General features: G+C 56.8%; 1 protein-coding gene across 2 annotated transcripts in view; it reads left to right on the top strand.

Annotated features, from left to right (window-relative positions):
- Nucleotides 1-10260, top strand: part of FLOT2 (flotillin 2) — a 24913-nt gene extending 14653 nt beyond the window's left edge. The window contains exons 2-11 of one of the 2 annotated variants that reach the window (XM_023183943.2): nucleotides 632-713; nucleotides 5307-5397; nucleotides 6390-6513; nucleotides 6924-7042; nucleotides 7165-7278; nucleotides 7369-7488; nucleotides 7578-7792; nucleotides 8228-8411; nucleotides 8739-8888; nucleotides 9001-10260. In XM_023183943.2, coding sequence (XP_023039711.1) covers nucleotides 632-713; nucleotides 5307-5397; nucleotides 6390-6513; nucleotides 6924-7042; nucleotides 7165-7278; nucleotides 7369-7488; nucleotides 7578-7792; nucleotides 8228-8411; nucleotides 8739-8888; nucleotides 9001-9039 — 1238 coding nt within the window. In that variant the 3' untranslated portion in view covers nucleotides 9040-10260. Of the gene's footprint in view, nucleotides 1-631; nucleotides 714-3663; nucleotides 3755-5306; nucleotides 5398-6389; nucleotides 6514-6923; nucleotides 7043-7164; nucleotides 7279-7368; nucleotides 7489-7577; nucleotides 7793-8227; nucleotides 8412-8738; nucleotides 8889-9000 lie in introns of both variants that reach the window. The other variant, XM_023183944.1, reaches the window with a different exon arrangement.
- Nucleotides 10261-10552: the final 292 nt, after the last annotated feature.

Below are 10552 nucleotides of genomic sequence, written 5' to 3'. Positions count from 1 at the left end.
AAAAAAAAAAAAAAGCTGGCCTGGTGAGGTAGCTCACACCTGTAATCCCAGCACTTTGGGAGGCCAAGGCGGGCAGATTGCCTGAGGCCAAGAGTTTGAGACCAGCCTGGCCAACATGATGAAACTCTGTCTCTACTAAAAATACAAAAATTAGCCAGGTGTGGTGTAGGGGCACCTGTGATCCCAGCAACTCAGGAGACTGAGGCAGGAGAACCACTTGAACCCAGGAAGCAGAGGTTGCAGTGAGCCGAGATTGCGCCACTGCACTCTAGCCTGGGCAAGAGTGACAGACTCCGTCTCAGAAAAAAAAAAAAAAAAAAATGGAAGCTTTTCCAGATCACCTCTGCCTATTGTCCTGTTGTATTCTTCTGTTCTCTGGAAGCACTTACATTCTGAACTATTCATTGGCTATCCTTCTCTTTATGTAAATTGCCTGTCTACCAAGCAAGATTTTAAGTCCCATAAGGGCAGGGAGAACTTCTCTCTCATTTATGTGTAACCTCAGCACTAGGCACCCAACAGTAGGCGTTGTCAAGTATCAGAGCAGATAAAGGACAAAAGTGGCTCGGTGGGCTGGATTGTAGACAGACCCAAGAACAGACTGACCTATGGTGGTTTTTTTGCTCCCCAGGGGGCTGCTGTGGTTCCGACTATAAACAGTACGTGTTTGGCGGCTGGGCCTGGGCCTGGTGGTGTATCTCCGACACTCAGAGGTAAGCACCTGGGGCCTCTAGGACCTGTCATGGAGTGGGCCAGGGAGAGAGGGGCTTCCAGCATTGTTCTGCTTTACCCTGAGGGTCAGCTACATTCCATTCTGTTGGAGGGGCGGGGAGGGTGCCTCCTAAGAAGCATGTGAGATGGGTTGCACAGGGGTGCAGGAGACACGCGTCAGGTAGGTCTGTCATGGGCACCTCCTCCTTAATGGGTGTTCTTTTTTCCACCGGAGGTGGCATTACTTCTGTCCCAGAGAATTCAGGGTCATATCCCAGGCAGAATCTTGATTTCCTGATTACAACTCAAAGTTATTTAAGAAGTCTTTTATTATACAGCCAGTTTGGAGTGGGCATATGAAGGGAGGAAAGGCTGGAGAGACCCCATGCACACCCTTACCTATGCAGGCCCTGGGGACTGCAGTCAGGGACTGTGTGGCAGAGAATGGACATATAGTCAAAAGTGGTTCTATGACAGTGGTGAGTTAGACTTAGACAGGGAGGGGGACCTAATGAATTAGTGCTGGGGCTGAGCAAGACCGGTCTGGACCTCCTAAATCAGTCTGGAAAGACTTACTAGAGGAAGTGAGACTTCAGCTCCCCAGAGGACCCACCATCTGGCTCTACCTGCCGCTGCCTGCAGAGCCTAGGGCAGGGCCAGACCTGGCCTCTCCTGGCACCCTCACTGCCCACCCAAGAGATGAGGCATGCCAGCTACCTTTCCACAATCACTCCCTTCCTGATTATGGGAGATGGGGTGGTGGGGAGGAGAGGAACAGACCCTTCCCAACCACGACCCAGGCAACAAGGGCAGCAGAGCTGTCATGTTGCAAGGGGGTTGGTCACCCCACAGGGGAAATCATGGAGATTCCGGTGGAAACCTCCTCTGCCCCAGCCCCCACCTGTCAGCAGCTAGCTCGTGGGAGTCTGAGGGCATCTGCTAGGTTCAGGGGGAATTGGGAAGCATGGCACAATGGATTAACTTCACTGGCTCCCAGTAACCGCTCCACTCTCCCACCTCTCCCTCACTTTACCCGGCCGGAGGTGAGCGATGCTGGGGGACTCTTCTGGTTCAAGGCTCAAAGTGTCAGAGTAATCAATAGTGGCCACAGCCTCCACTCGAGAGGATCCTGGCTGCACCTGAGTGGGCCAGTGGCCTGTCAGAAGCCGTGGGGAGCCCTCTGCAGACATACTGCCACCCTGCACACTGTGCATTCCCAGCACAACAGAGTATCTTGTCCAGGCACCTGTCCTGCATGGGCAGCCACTGCTAGGCCAATTCCCCTGCAGGCCGTTCTCCGGATTCTTGGTCCCCTGCTGTCCCTTCTTGCTCCAGGGAGCAGAGCCAGGACAGAAGGGCCGAGCTTTTCTGACAGCAAGTTTGGAAGTTAGAGGTGAAGGGCCTTGTATCTCTTCCCAGAACACTGACCTCACACCCAGGCTCCACATCCTTCCTCTGGTCTCACTTGCTGGGTAGTCTGAGCCAGTAGTCCTTCCCCTCATCCCCTTTACTTCGGGGGTAGCCTCTTCCCCAATCCCTAGCCTGCTTGGGTGACATCTCCACAGGCTGGGGCCTTTATTTCCCTATGCTGGCAAGAGCCTCTCAGGTCAGAGTAGAGGCTTCTAACTCAGCCTGGATACTTAGCCTCCCTCTCGAGGTCCTTTCCGCAACTGTCCATATGTCACCTGCCCTTGGGGTCAGCCATTCTTCTTCCAGGCTCAGTGACCCCTCTGCTGCACTTGGCTGCCACATCCTATACTATCCCGAGGCCCTGAAGTGGGCAGCTGTCTCTTACCTGAGCAATTCTTCCACCTTTGGCATCTGAGCTGCAGCCTCCCTTCTTCCTTCCCCACTACCCTTCCTCCCTTCCTCTCTCTCCCCTGTTTCCCTCTCTCCTTCCCCAGAAGAGAGCTTGGTGGGTTCCTGTCTGAGCTGGGTCAAGAATCCTCTCTGGCCCAAGGCTGCTAGTGTTAGGGGCTCAAACGAAGGCAACCTTTGCACATCTGCATGGCCAGAGCCCCAGGGCTGGCACTGTGGGGATGGCCCATCCCGGGGCTGCGATGGGGGCTGCACATTGACTGCTGCTCCTTACCACCCCTCCACCTGCTTCTGCACCTTCACCTTCGGCCTCTGTCCTCTCTTCCTTCCTGTGATTTTGGGAAACCTTCCACACTGTCCACAGCCTGGACTCTGTCTAGACACCCAACCTGCACACACTGCCTAGGGAGGCCCAGCCAGCATGGCCCAGGGAGCTTCGAGGCACCTTGTTTTCTTTGCCAATAATCTTCTCTCTGCCCCTGGCAAACTTTGGAAATGCCCAATTAAATGTCTCCCTTATCTCCCAGTTGTCCCTGAATATTCTAGCAGGGACACACTTTCTCCTCCCCCAGCCTTCCTTGACCCCCACATCAGAACATTTGGGCTTTTCTGGCCTCGCCTTGCCTTCTTAGTGATAGAAAGTGCAGACCTGGCGGATCCAGCGTTTGCTAAAGCTCAGGAGTCCCCAGAATAGCCTCCTACTCCCGATTTCTGGAAACACAGGTTTACCTGTGTGAAGACAGGGGGCTAAGGCTCAGTCTCCCAGATTGCGACAGGATCCCTGGGAAAGTGAGGTGGCGGGCAACCCAGGTGCCCTGTGCACAAGCCTCCTGACCTCAGGCCACAGGCCCAGGGTGGCAGCAGGCATCTTCCCGAGCCCAGCAGGTCCTCACTAGAAGGGTTTGGGGCTAGAGAAGAGACTCAGAGGCCTCGGATCAGCACGGGGGGTCTCTGCTCTCCTGCAGCCCTCAGCTGAGCTGGTAGTTGGGGGGTTGGATTACTGACAGCATGCTCCCCCCCGCCGTCCCCAGGCGTCAGGCATCGGTGCTTGTCTGGTAACTACTGTGTGTGTTTGCTGTGTCCCCTCCTCCCCTTCCTGTCCCTACCTCTCCCCACCCCCTGGCTGCTCCTCAGACTGTCTCTGGAGGTTATGACCATCCTGTGTCGCTGTGAGAATATTGAGACGTCGGAGGGGGTTCCACTATTCGTAACAGGGGTTGCACAGGTAATAACCCACCTGCTTCCTCCTCCATGTCTAACCTTCTCTCTTCCTGCCCTGCGGGGCCTGGCAGACAGGAGCCAGTGGACTCCCCTCCTGAGACCGTGCCTTCCTCCCTCTCCTCTTTTCTCTCCTCCACTGCTCTGGGTACCAGTATGGATCCCTGTAGATCCCCTAGGTCCCTTGCCCTTGCCTATTGGACTGCAAGTGGGAAAACAGCAAGGGATTCTGGAAGCTCTGCCAAGTCTGCCAGTGAGTGTCCCTGGATGCCAGGCCTTCGTTACCATGCAGCCATAGCTGGTGAAATCTATTCTTGGGCTTAAGTGTTAAGTAGCTCCAAATGCTTACTCTGTCATGTGTGGGTTCCCCTCTTCATTGCTTCATTCACCAGCTCTCTACTGAGCACCTTCTCAATCAAGGCATATGGACTGCAGGAGCAAACAACAAAAAGCCCCCGCCCCCTCAGAGCTTGTGTGCCAGCAGGTTCCCAGGCTGGAAGAGGCCTGAACTGCATCCTTCTCACCCCCTCCCTATGCATTAAATTGCCCTTCAGCCTCCACTTAGGCAAAAACACTATACCACCACTCCCTTCTTCACCCATCCTGCAGTCTCTAATGGGGAAGGGGACCATCCGCATCTCCTTAGCCCTTGTAGCCATGGGAGGTGCAGAGGCCTGAGAGGCTCAGAGTACCTTGTGTGGAAGGGGTAGGGTCCAGGCCTCCCTCAATACCCCATTTGATGCAGTCCTGTCCCGCTCCACACCCACACCTGTACTTGAAACACCTGCACATGCCCAGATCCCTTTTAAGGCGGGTGACTGTGGACCCTGGAGGAATCAGATTGCCTGGCCAGAACAACTCTTTCCAGGGTTAACACTTCTTGGCCAAGAAGCTCTAGTGTGACCTCAGTCTGCATTCCCCATGTGACTCGCCTGGGCCTAATACCAGATGTGGGTTTCAAGTCAAAAGGCTGCAGCCACCAGGTAGGGCTTCTCTGGCAAGGGGCAGGTACAGAATCACTTCCATCTTAGCCCAGCAGTGAGCATACTCCAGGATGCCAGGCAATCAGACAGAACTTTCTGGGCAGCTTCCTGGGGCACTCTGGAGTGCTGGGTAGACCAAGGAATGGGCCAGGGCCCCTGCGGGAGGCTCAGATGACATCCACGGATGGCCTGCGTGGCAGAGCCAGGAGGACCAGCACTGACTTGCTATCCTAGAACATACACACAGCTACACCTGAATTCTCCCCCAACCACTAGCTCCCGACCACCTACAGCCACTTCTTTCTACTTCGTTTTCCTCGCAGCCAGCCAGGCTGACTTGAGCAGAGGGTGTGTGCACATACACAGCTCACTTCCGCTCCTTCCCCTGGGGCCACCTGCACCCACCTGCCCTCCTGCCCACCTCCTTCTCAGACACTCCCATCTCAGCCCCATGGAGAGTCCTTCCTCCACCTTCCTCACCAGGACCAGCCGGAGCAGTGAGGTACTGGACTCTTTCCCAACACCACCAGGCCCTGCGCCCCCAGACCCATGCCCCTGTTTTGCGTTTCTTGGCAGGATTTCCCTAGAGATTATGACGTTGCAGCCCCGCTGCGAGGACGTAGAGACGGCCGAGGGGGTAGCTTTAACTGTGACGGGTGTCGCCCAGGTATAGTAACTCAGCAGCCCTGCGCATGTCCGTTGAGCTGCCTGGTCCCGTACTCGGGTTCGGGGGGAGGAGGAGAGGATGGCAGCCAGGGGCAGTCTCTCTCCAGCGCCCCAGCCCCCACAAGTCCCGCAAGAGAGGGCCAGTCGGGTCATCGCCACTGGAACATGCTCACCAGGCCCTTTTGGCCACCCAGCAGGACTAACAGACACCCCTTCTCTCCTCAGCGGGCCCACGAGGGACAGAACCAGTGCTGAGGGCTCCTGGCTCACTAACCCCACCCCCATTCTTTGCAGGTGTTGGAAATGTCAAGCCCCAGAATCCAGGCCTTCCTTGTTCCCTGGGTATGGGGTGGGAGGGATGGGGCCCAGAGGGAGAGGCATGTGAGGCAGAGGAGCTCTGGACTCTGGGAGTCGGAGGCTGTGTCATATACCCAGCTGGGGGCCTAGGTGAGGGCTTCCAGCCCCAATCCACCTCTTGGCATCACAGGGCAGCAAGGTTCAGCCACGCTGTAGGCCTCGGCAAGGGGTTGGCTGAGTACCTCAAGAAGGAGAGGCATCCTTGGTTGCATCCGCCAACCCTCTCATGCCCTGTCCAGGCTCTTTCCTTCTCTGTCTGTGTCCCTGTTGCTCATTCTTCTTGTCATACTCTCTGCCCCTCAGCCTCAGGGTCTCCCACATGTGGGAAGCCTGCAAGGGAGGAATTGGCTGGTGAGGGGACAGTAGGCTGAAGGGGTGGGGAGACAAGCCCCAAATGCCCATGAGAGGCCGTGGCAGGGCCTGGGGCTGCCAGTGCAGGTGAAGTTTCACAGTGTAAGAAGCCCTTGTGCTGCTATCTCCCCACTAGAGGCCTCAGACAGATTCCAGCCTCCCAGGGCCTCCAGGTCTGAAAAAAGGAAGGGAGGAGGCACAGCCACCATCCTGCCTACCTCTGGGTCTGGGGCCTCCGTCTTCCTCACTCCAGCCTGGCTGAAGCGCCTCTGTCATCACTGGCAGGTGAAGATCATGACAGAGAAGGAACTCCTGGCGGTGGCTTGTGAGCAGTTTCTGGGTAAGAACGTGCAGGACATCAAAAACGTCGTCCTACAGACCCTGGAGGGACATCTGCGCTCCATCCTCGGTGAGGCCCTGTCCTGCCTTTGAGGAGCCTCACGGGGCCCCTCAGCCAAGGCAGGAAGGGGTGCAGGGCTGGGCAGGGGGCCTGTTTCACTGGCGTTTCAAGCTCAAACATTCTTCCTCAAATATTTAATTTCAAAACCTCAGGTGACTTGAGTGAAGGAGAGGGCATTGGGGTGGGATGGGGGCTGTCAGTCTGCTCAGGAACCTAGTGCTGCTTGGGACACTTTTTCTCGTCCAGCCTGGACTGTGCAGCAGGAGGCTCTGTTGTTAAGTGCTGTTGAGAAGATACCCCAGGAGACCCAGTTCAGACTGCAGCACCCCACATGCACCCCGACCTCTACATGCATGCCTCCTCCCTTCCCCAGCTGGCTGGGTCCCTGGGGAGCCAGCCCCTGATCTCTCTGCCCCCAGGTACCCTGACAGTGGAGCAGATTTATCAGGACCGGGACCAGTTTGCCAAGCTGGTGCGGGAGGTGGCAGCCCCTGACGTTGGCCGCATGGGCATTGAGATCCTCAGCTTCACCATCAAGGTACGATGTGATGGGAAGCTGTATCTCCTGGTGTCCATCTGGGAGATGGTGGCTTCGCTAGAGGGGCATCTTTGTGCCTCTGGCTGCTCCTTTGAGCCTCTGTTACCCCATTCCCTCCCCAGGACGTGTATGACAAAGTGGACTATCTGAGCTCCCTGGGCAAGACGCAGACTGCCGTGGTGCAGAGAGATGCTGACATTGGTGTGGCAGAGGCTGAACGGGACGCAGGCATCCGGGTATGTGGGTTCAAGGACAGGAAGCTCAGGGGTGATGGGACCATGATGACTCGGGACCTCTACTCACTCACCTGCCCCTTTTGCCCCCAGGAAGCTGAATGTAAGAAGGAGATGCTGGATGTAAAGTTCATGGCAGACACCAAGATTGCTGACTCTAAGCGAGCCTTCGAGCTGCAAAAGTCAGCCTTCAGTGAGGAGGTTAACATCAAGGTGAGCAGCCTGAGGGCATCCTGGGTTGGGCCTCAGGGATCAGGACTTGGTGACCAGCCTCTAATGTACCAACCACCCTCTTGCTACAGACAGCTGAGGCCCAGTTGGCCTATGAGCTGCAGGGGGCCCGTGAGCAGCAGAAGATCCGGCAGGAAGAGATTGAGATTGAGGTTGTACAGCGCAAGAAACAGATTGCCGTGGAGGCACAGGAGATCCTGCGTACGGACAAGGAGCTCATCGCTACAGTGCGTCGGCCCGCCGAGGCCGAGGCCCACCGTATCCAGCAGATTGCTGAGGGTGAAAAGTGAGAGCCGCCCAGGTGCCGGGGTCAGGGCTTAGTCAGGCTCCTCTGCCTTCAGTGCACTCCCTGTACTCTCCTGACCACAGCTTGGAAGCCACTTCTCCTCCACCGTGTCTTCTTACTCACTTTGAAGTGAGGATAACCCCATGTACCCTGTGGGACTGCTGTTAGGAAGACTAAATAGATAAAGGAGGCTCCAGTGCCTGGTGTAGTGCTTGGGCATAGACGGTATCCTGGTTTGTCCCCTCCCACTTACAGCTGGGAGCTAGTGGCCTCTCCCTGGCCAGAGCCAGAAGGTCAGGCACCCCCCTCCGTTCAAATGTTTCCCACCCCTGACAGCCCCCAAGGCAGAGTATTTGAAGGATTGCTGGCCCCCAGGCAAGGCTTGAGGGGCCCCTGGTACATCCCACTGATCCTGCCTGGCCTGGGCTCCCCCAGGGTGAAGCAGGTCCTCTTGGCACAGGCAGAGGCTGAGAAGATCCGCAAAATCGGGGAGGCGGAAGCAGCAGTCATCGAGGCGATGGGCAAGGCGGAGGCTGAGCGGATGAAGCTCAAGGCGGAAGCCTACCAGAAATACGGGGATGCAGCCAAGATGGCCTTGGTGCTGGAGGCCCTGCCCCAGGTGAGGCTTCCACCTAAGTGGGTCCCAGGGTCCAAGTGTCCTTGCTTGACTAGCTGGGCAAGTGCCAGAACTTCTCTGGGCCTTGCGAGTAACACAGGGACAGGTGGCTAGAAGGGTTAAATGAGGAGCATCTTCAGCAGGGGGCAGGAACCCTACAACAGACCTAAGCCATCCCTGGCCCACAGGGCCTCTCTTACCATGGCTCACTAAGGGCCACCCAGGCTGCTTTGGGGTTGGAGTGAGTTGAGGAAGGGAGGGAGAGATGCTGAACCAGGCTGGGAACGGAGTCGGCGCCAATCAGGCTCTCCTCCCACTCTTACCTCCTAGATCGCTGCCAAAATCGCTGCCCCACTTACCAAAGTCGATGAGATTGTGGTCCTCAGTGGAGACAACAGCAAGGTCACATCAGAAGTGAACCGACTACTGGCCGAGCTGCCTGCCTCTGTGCACGCCCTCACGGGCGTGGACCTGTCTAAGGTGTGTGCCTGCCTAGCTGTGGTGGGGTTGCCTGGGCAGCCCATCGGACTGGCCAGGCAGAGTGGTCCTAGGTCCTGGAGCCAAGGCCTCATGGCATCTCCCATCCTTGCAGATACCCCTGATCAAGAAGGCCACCGGTGTGCAGGTGTGAGGCTCCTGCAGGCCCACTCTCTTCAGCAGCCACCTAGCCCTCCCTCCAGCACCCGTTTTAATCCCGCAGAACTACGGGAATGTTACTGACTCTGGTGCCTTATGTTGAAGGGACCAGAAGTGCTGCGTGTTCAGGCCATCTCTGGCTGTCTTCCTGTCTCTCCTGTCTCTGTCCACCTCCTCCTCTTCCTCCCTTTTACCCCACTTTCACTGCCACTTTCATCAGGTTTGCGTCTCATCTCCCTGTGTGTCTTTTCCTTTGTCTCTTTTTCTTTCCCCCTATGCACATCATGTAGTTTAAGCTGAAGATGTTTATTACAATCACTCTCTGTCTGTGGGGGGTGGCCCTGCTGCTCCTCAGAATCCTGGTGCCTTGAAGTTCTCTGTGCATCTGCCCATCCTCCCTATGGCTGTGGCCAGAGCTCAGCATGGGCAGGGGTTCTGGGTAGGACGGTCACTGTCCTCTCTCCCAGACTGGTCTTCCCAGCCCCAAATCCTGCCCCAGGAAGCCCACAGCCTCACCCGCTGCTGCCCCTCTAGGTCTGGGCAGCCATGACCTGCAGGGCCTAGAGCCACTGTCCTTCCCCTCATCCGCCCAAGACCCTGGCTGGCGCTCATACCCTGTCCTTTCTCCCTGACCCCACGGGCACAGAGGCAAGACCTCCTGTCTACAGCAGCTTCCTCAGTTTCCTACTGCCTTAGGAGGCCCCTGCTTGTGCTCAGGGAAGGCCTCTTCATGGGCATGTGTCTGCTGGGGCGGTGGGGCTTGGTCCCAACTCTGCTAAGTTTTCTGAGATGAGGGTCTAGCCCTCTTGGGGACAGAAAAGTGTGTAGACCTTCTTCCTGCTAGGGCTGCACTGTCCTGGGTGTTGGGCCCTTCTGGTGGACAAGGCTGTGCCAACCCTGTACAGAATCGAGTGCTGTAACCTGGCCAGACCCCAGAGCCCTTGTGCTGTCTTTCTTCCTGGCCAGAGTGATGGGGTTCCAGGCATGGGGAAGCAATCCTCTGTCTCCTTGCTCCAATGGAGGCAGAAGAACCCAGGACCCAAGCGTCTTGGCAGGGGTGCTGTGAATGTCCAGTGGTCCCAGCACCCCACCCTGGCCCTGCCCCAGCCTGTGTAGCTCTTCCTGCATGTGGATGCTGCATGTCTGGTCTGGGGCTTGGATGTTGCACTGCCCCACTGCCTGTCCCTTCTGGTAAAATAAAGATCTCTTATGCCCACCCCTGCATTGTGTCTTCTGTGAGGAGAGAACCAAGAACCAACCACGTCCCCTATCCCTCTTCAGCTTCAAGCCAGCTTTTAGCCTGTTCTTCCCCACCCTAGCCACTGGAGGGCAGCAGCACACTGGCCTTGTGCCTTGGACATGCCTGATTGGCTAAGATGCTGAGGCCAAACCCCAGCCCTGGAACATCTGGCTCCATCACAGCCAGAAGGTGGAAGGGGCTGGCAGGGCGCAGTTGCACATGCGTGTAGTGCCAGCTACTCAGGAGGCTGAGGTAAGAGAATTGCTTG

The sequence above is a fragment of the Piliocolobus tephrosceles genome, chromosome 16 (genome assembly GCF_002776525.5).
Source record: "Piliocolobus tephrosceles isolate RC106 chromosome 16, ASM277652v3, whole genome shotgun sequence".
In the NCBI taxonomy this organism is placed as follows: domain Eukaryota; kingdom Metazoa; phylum Chordata; class Mammalia; order Primates; family Cercopithecidae; genus Piliocolobus; species Piliocolobus tephrosceles.
The sequence above is the reverse complement of the archived record's forward strand: the minus strand, read 5'-3'. Positions and strand labels throughout refer to the sequence as shown.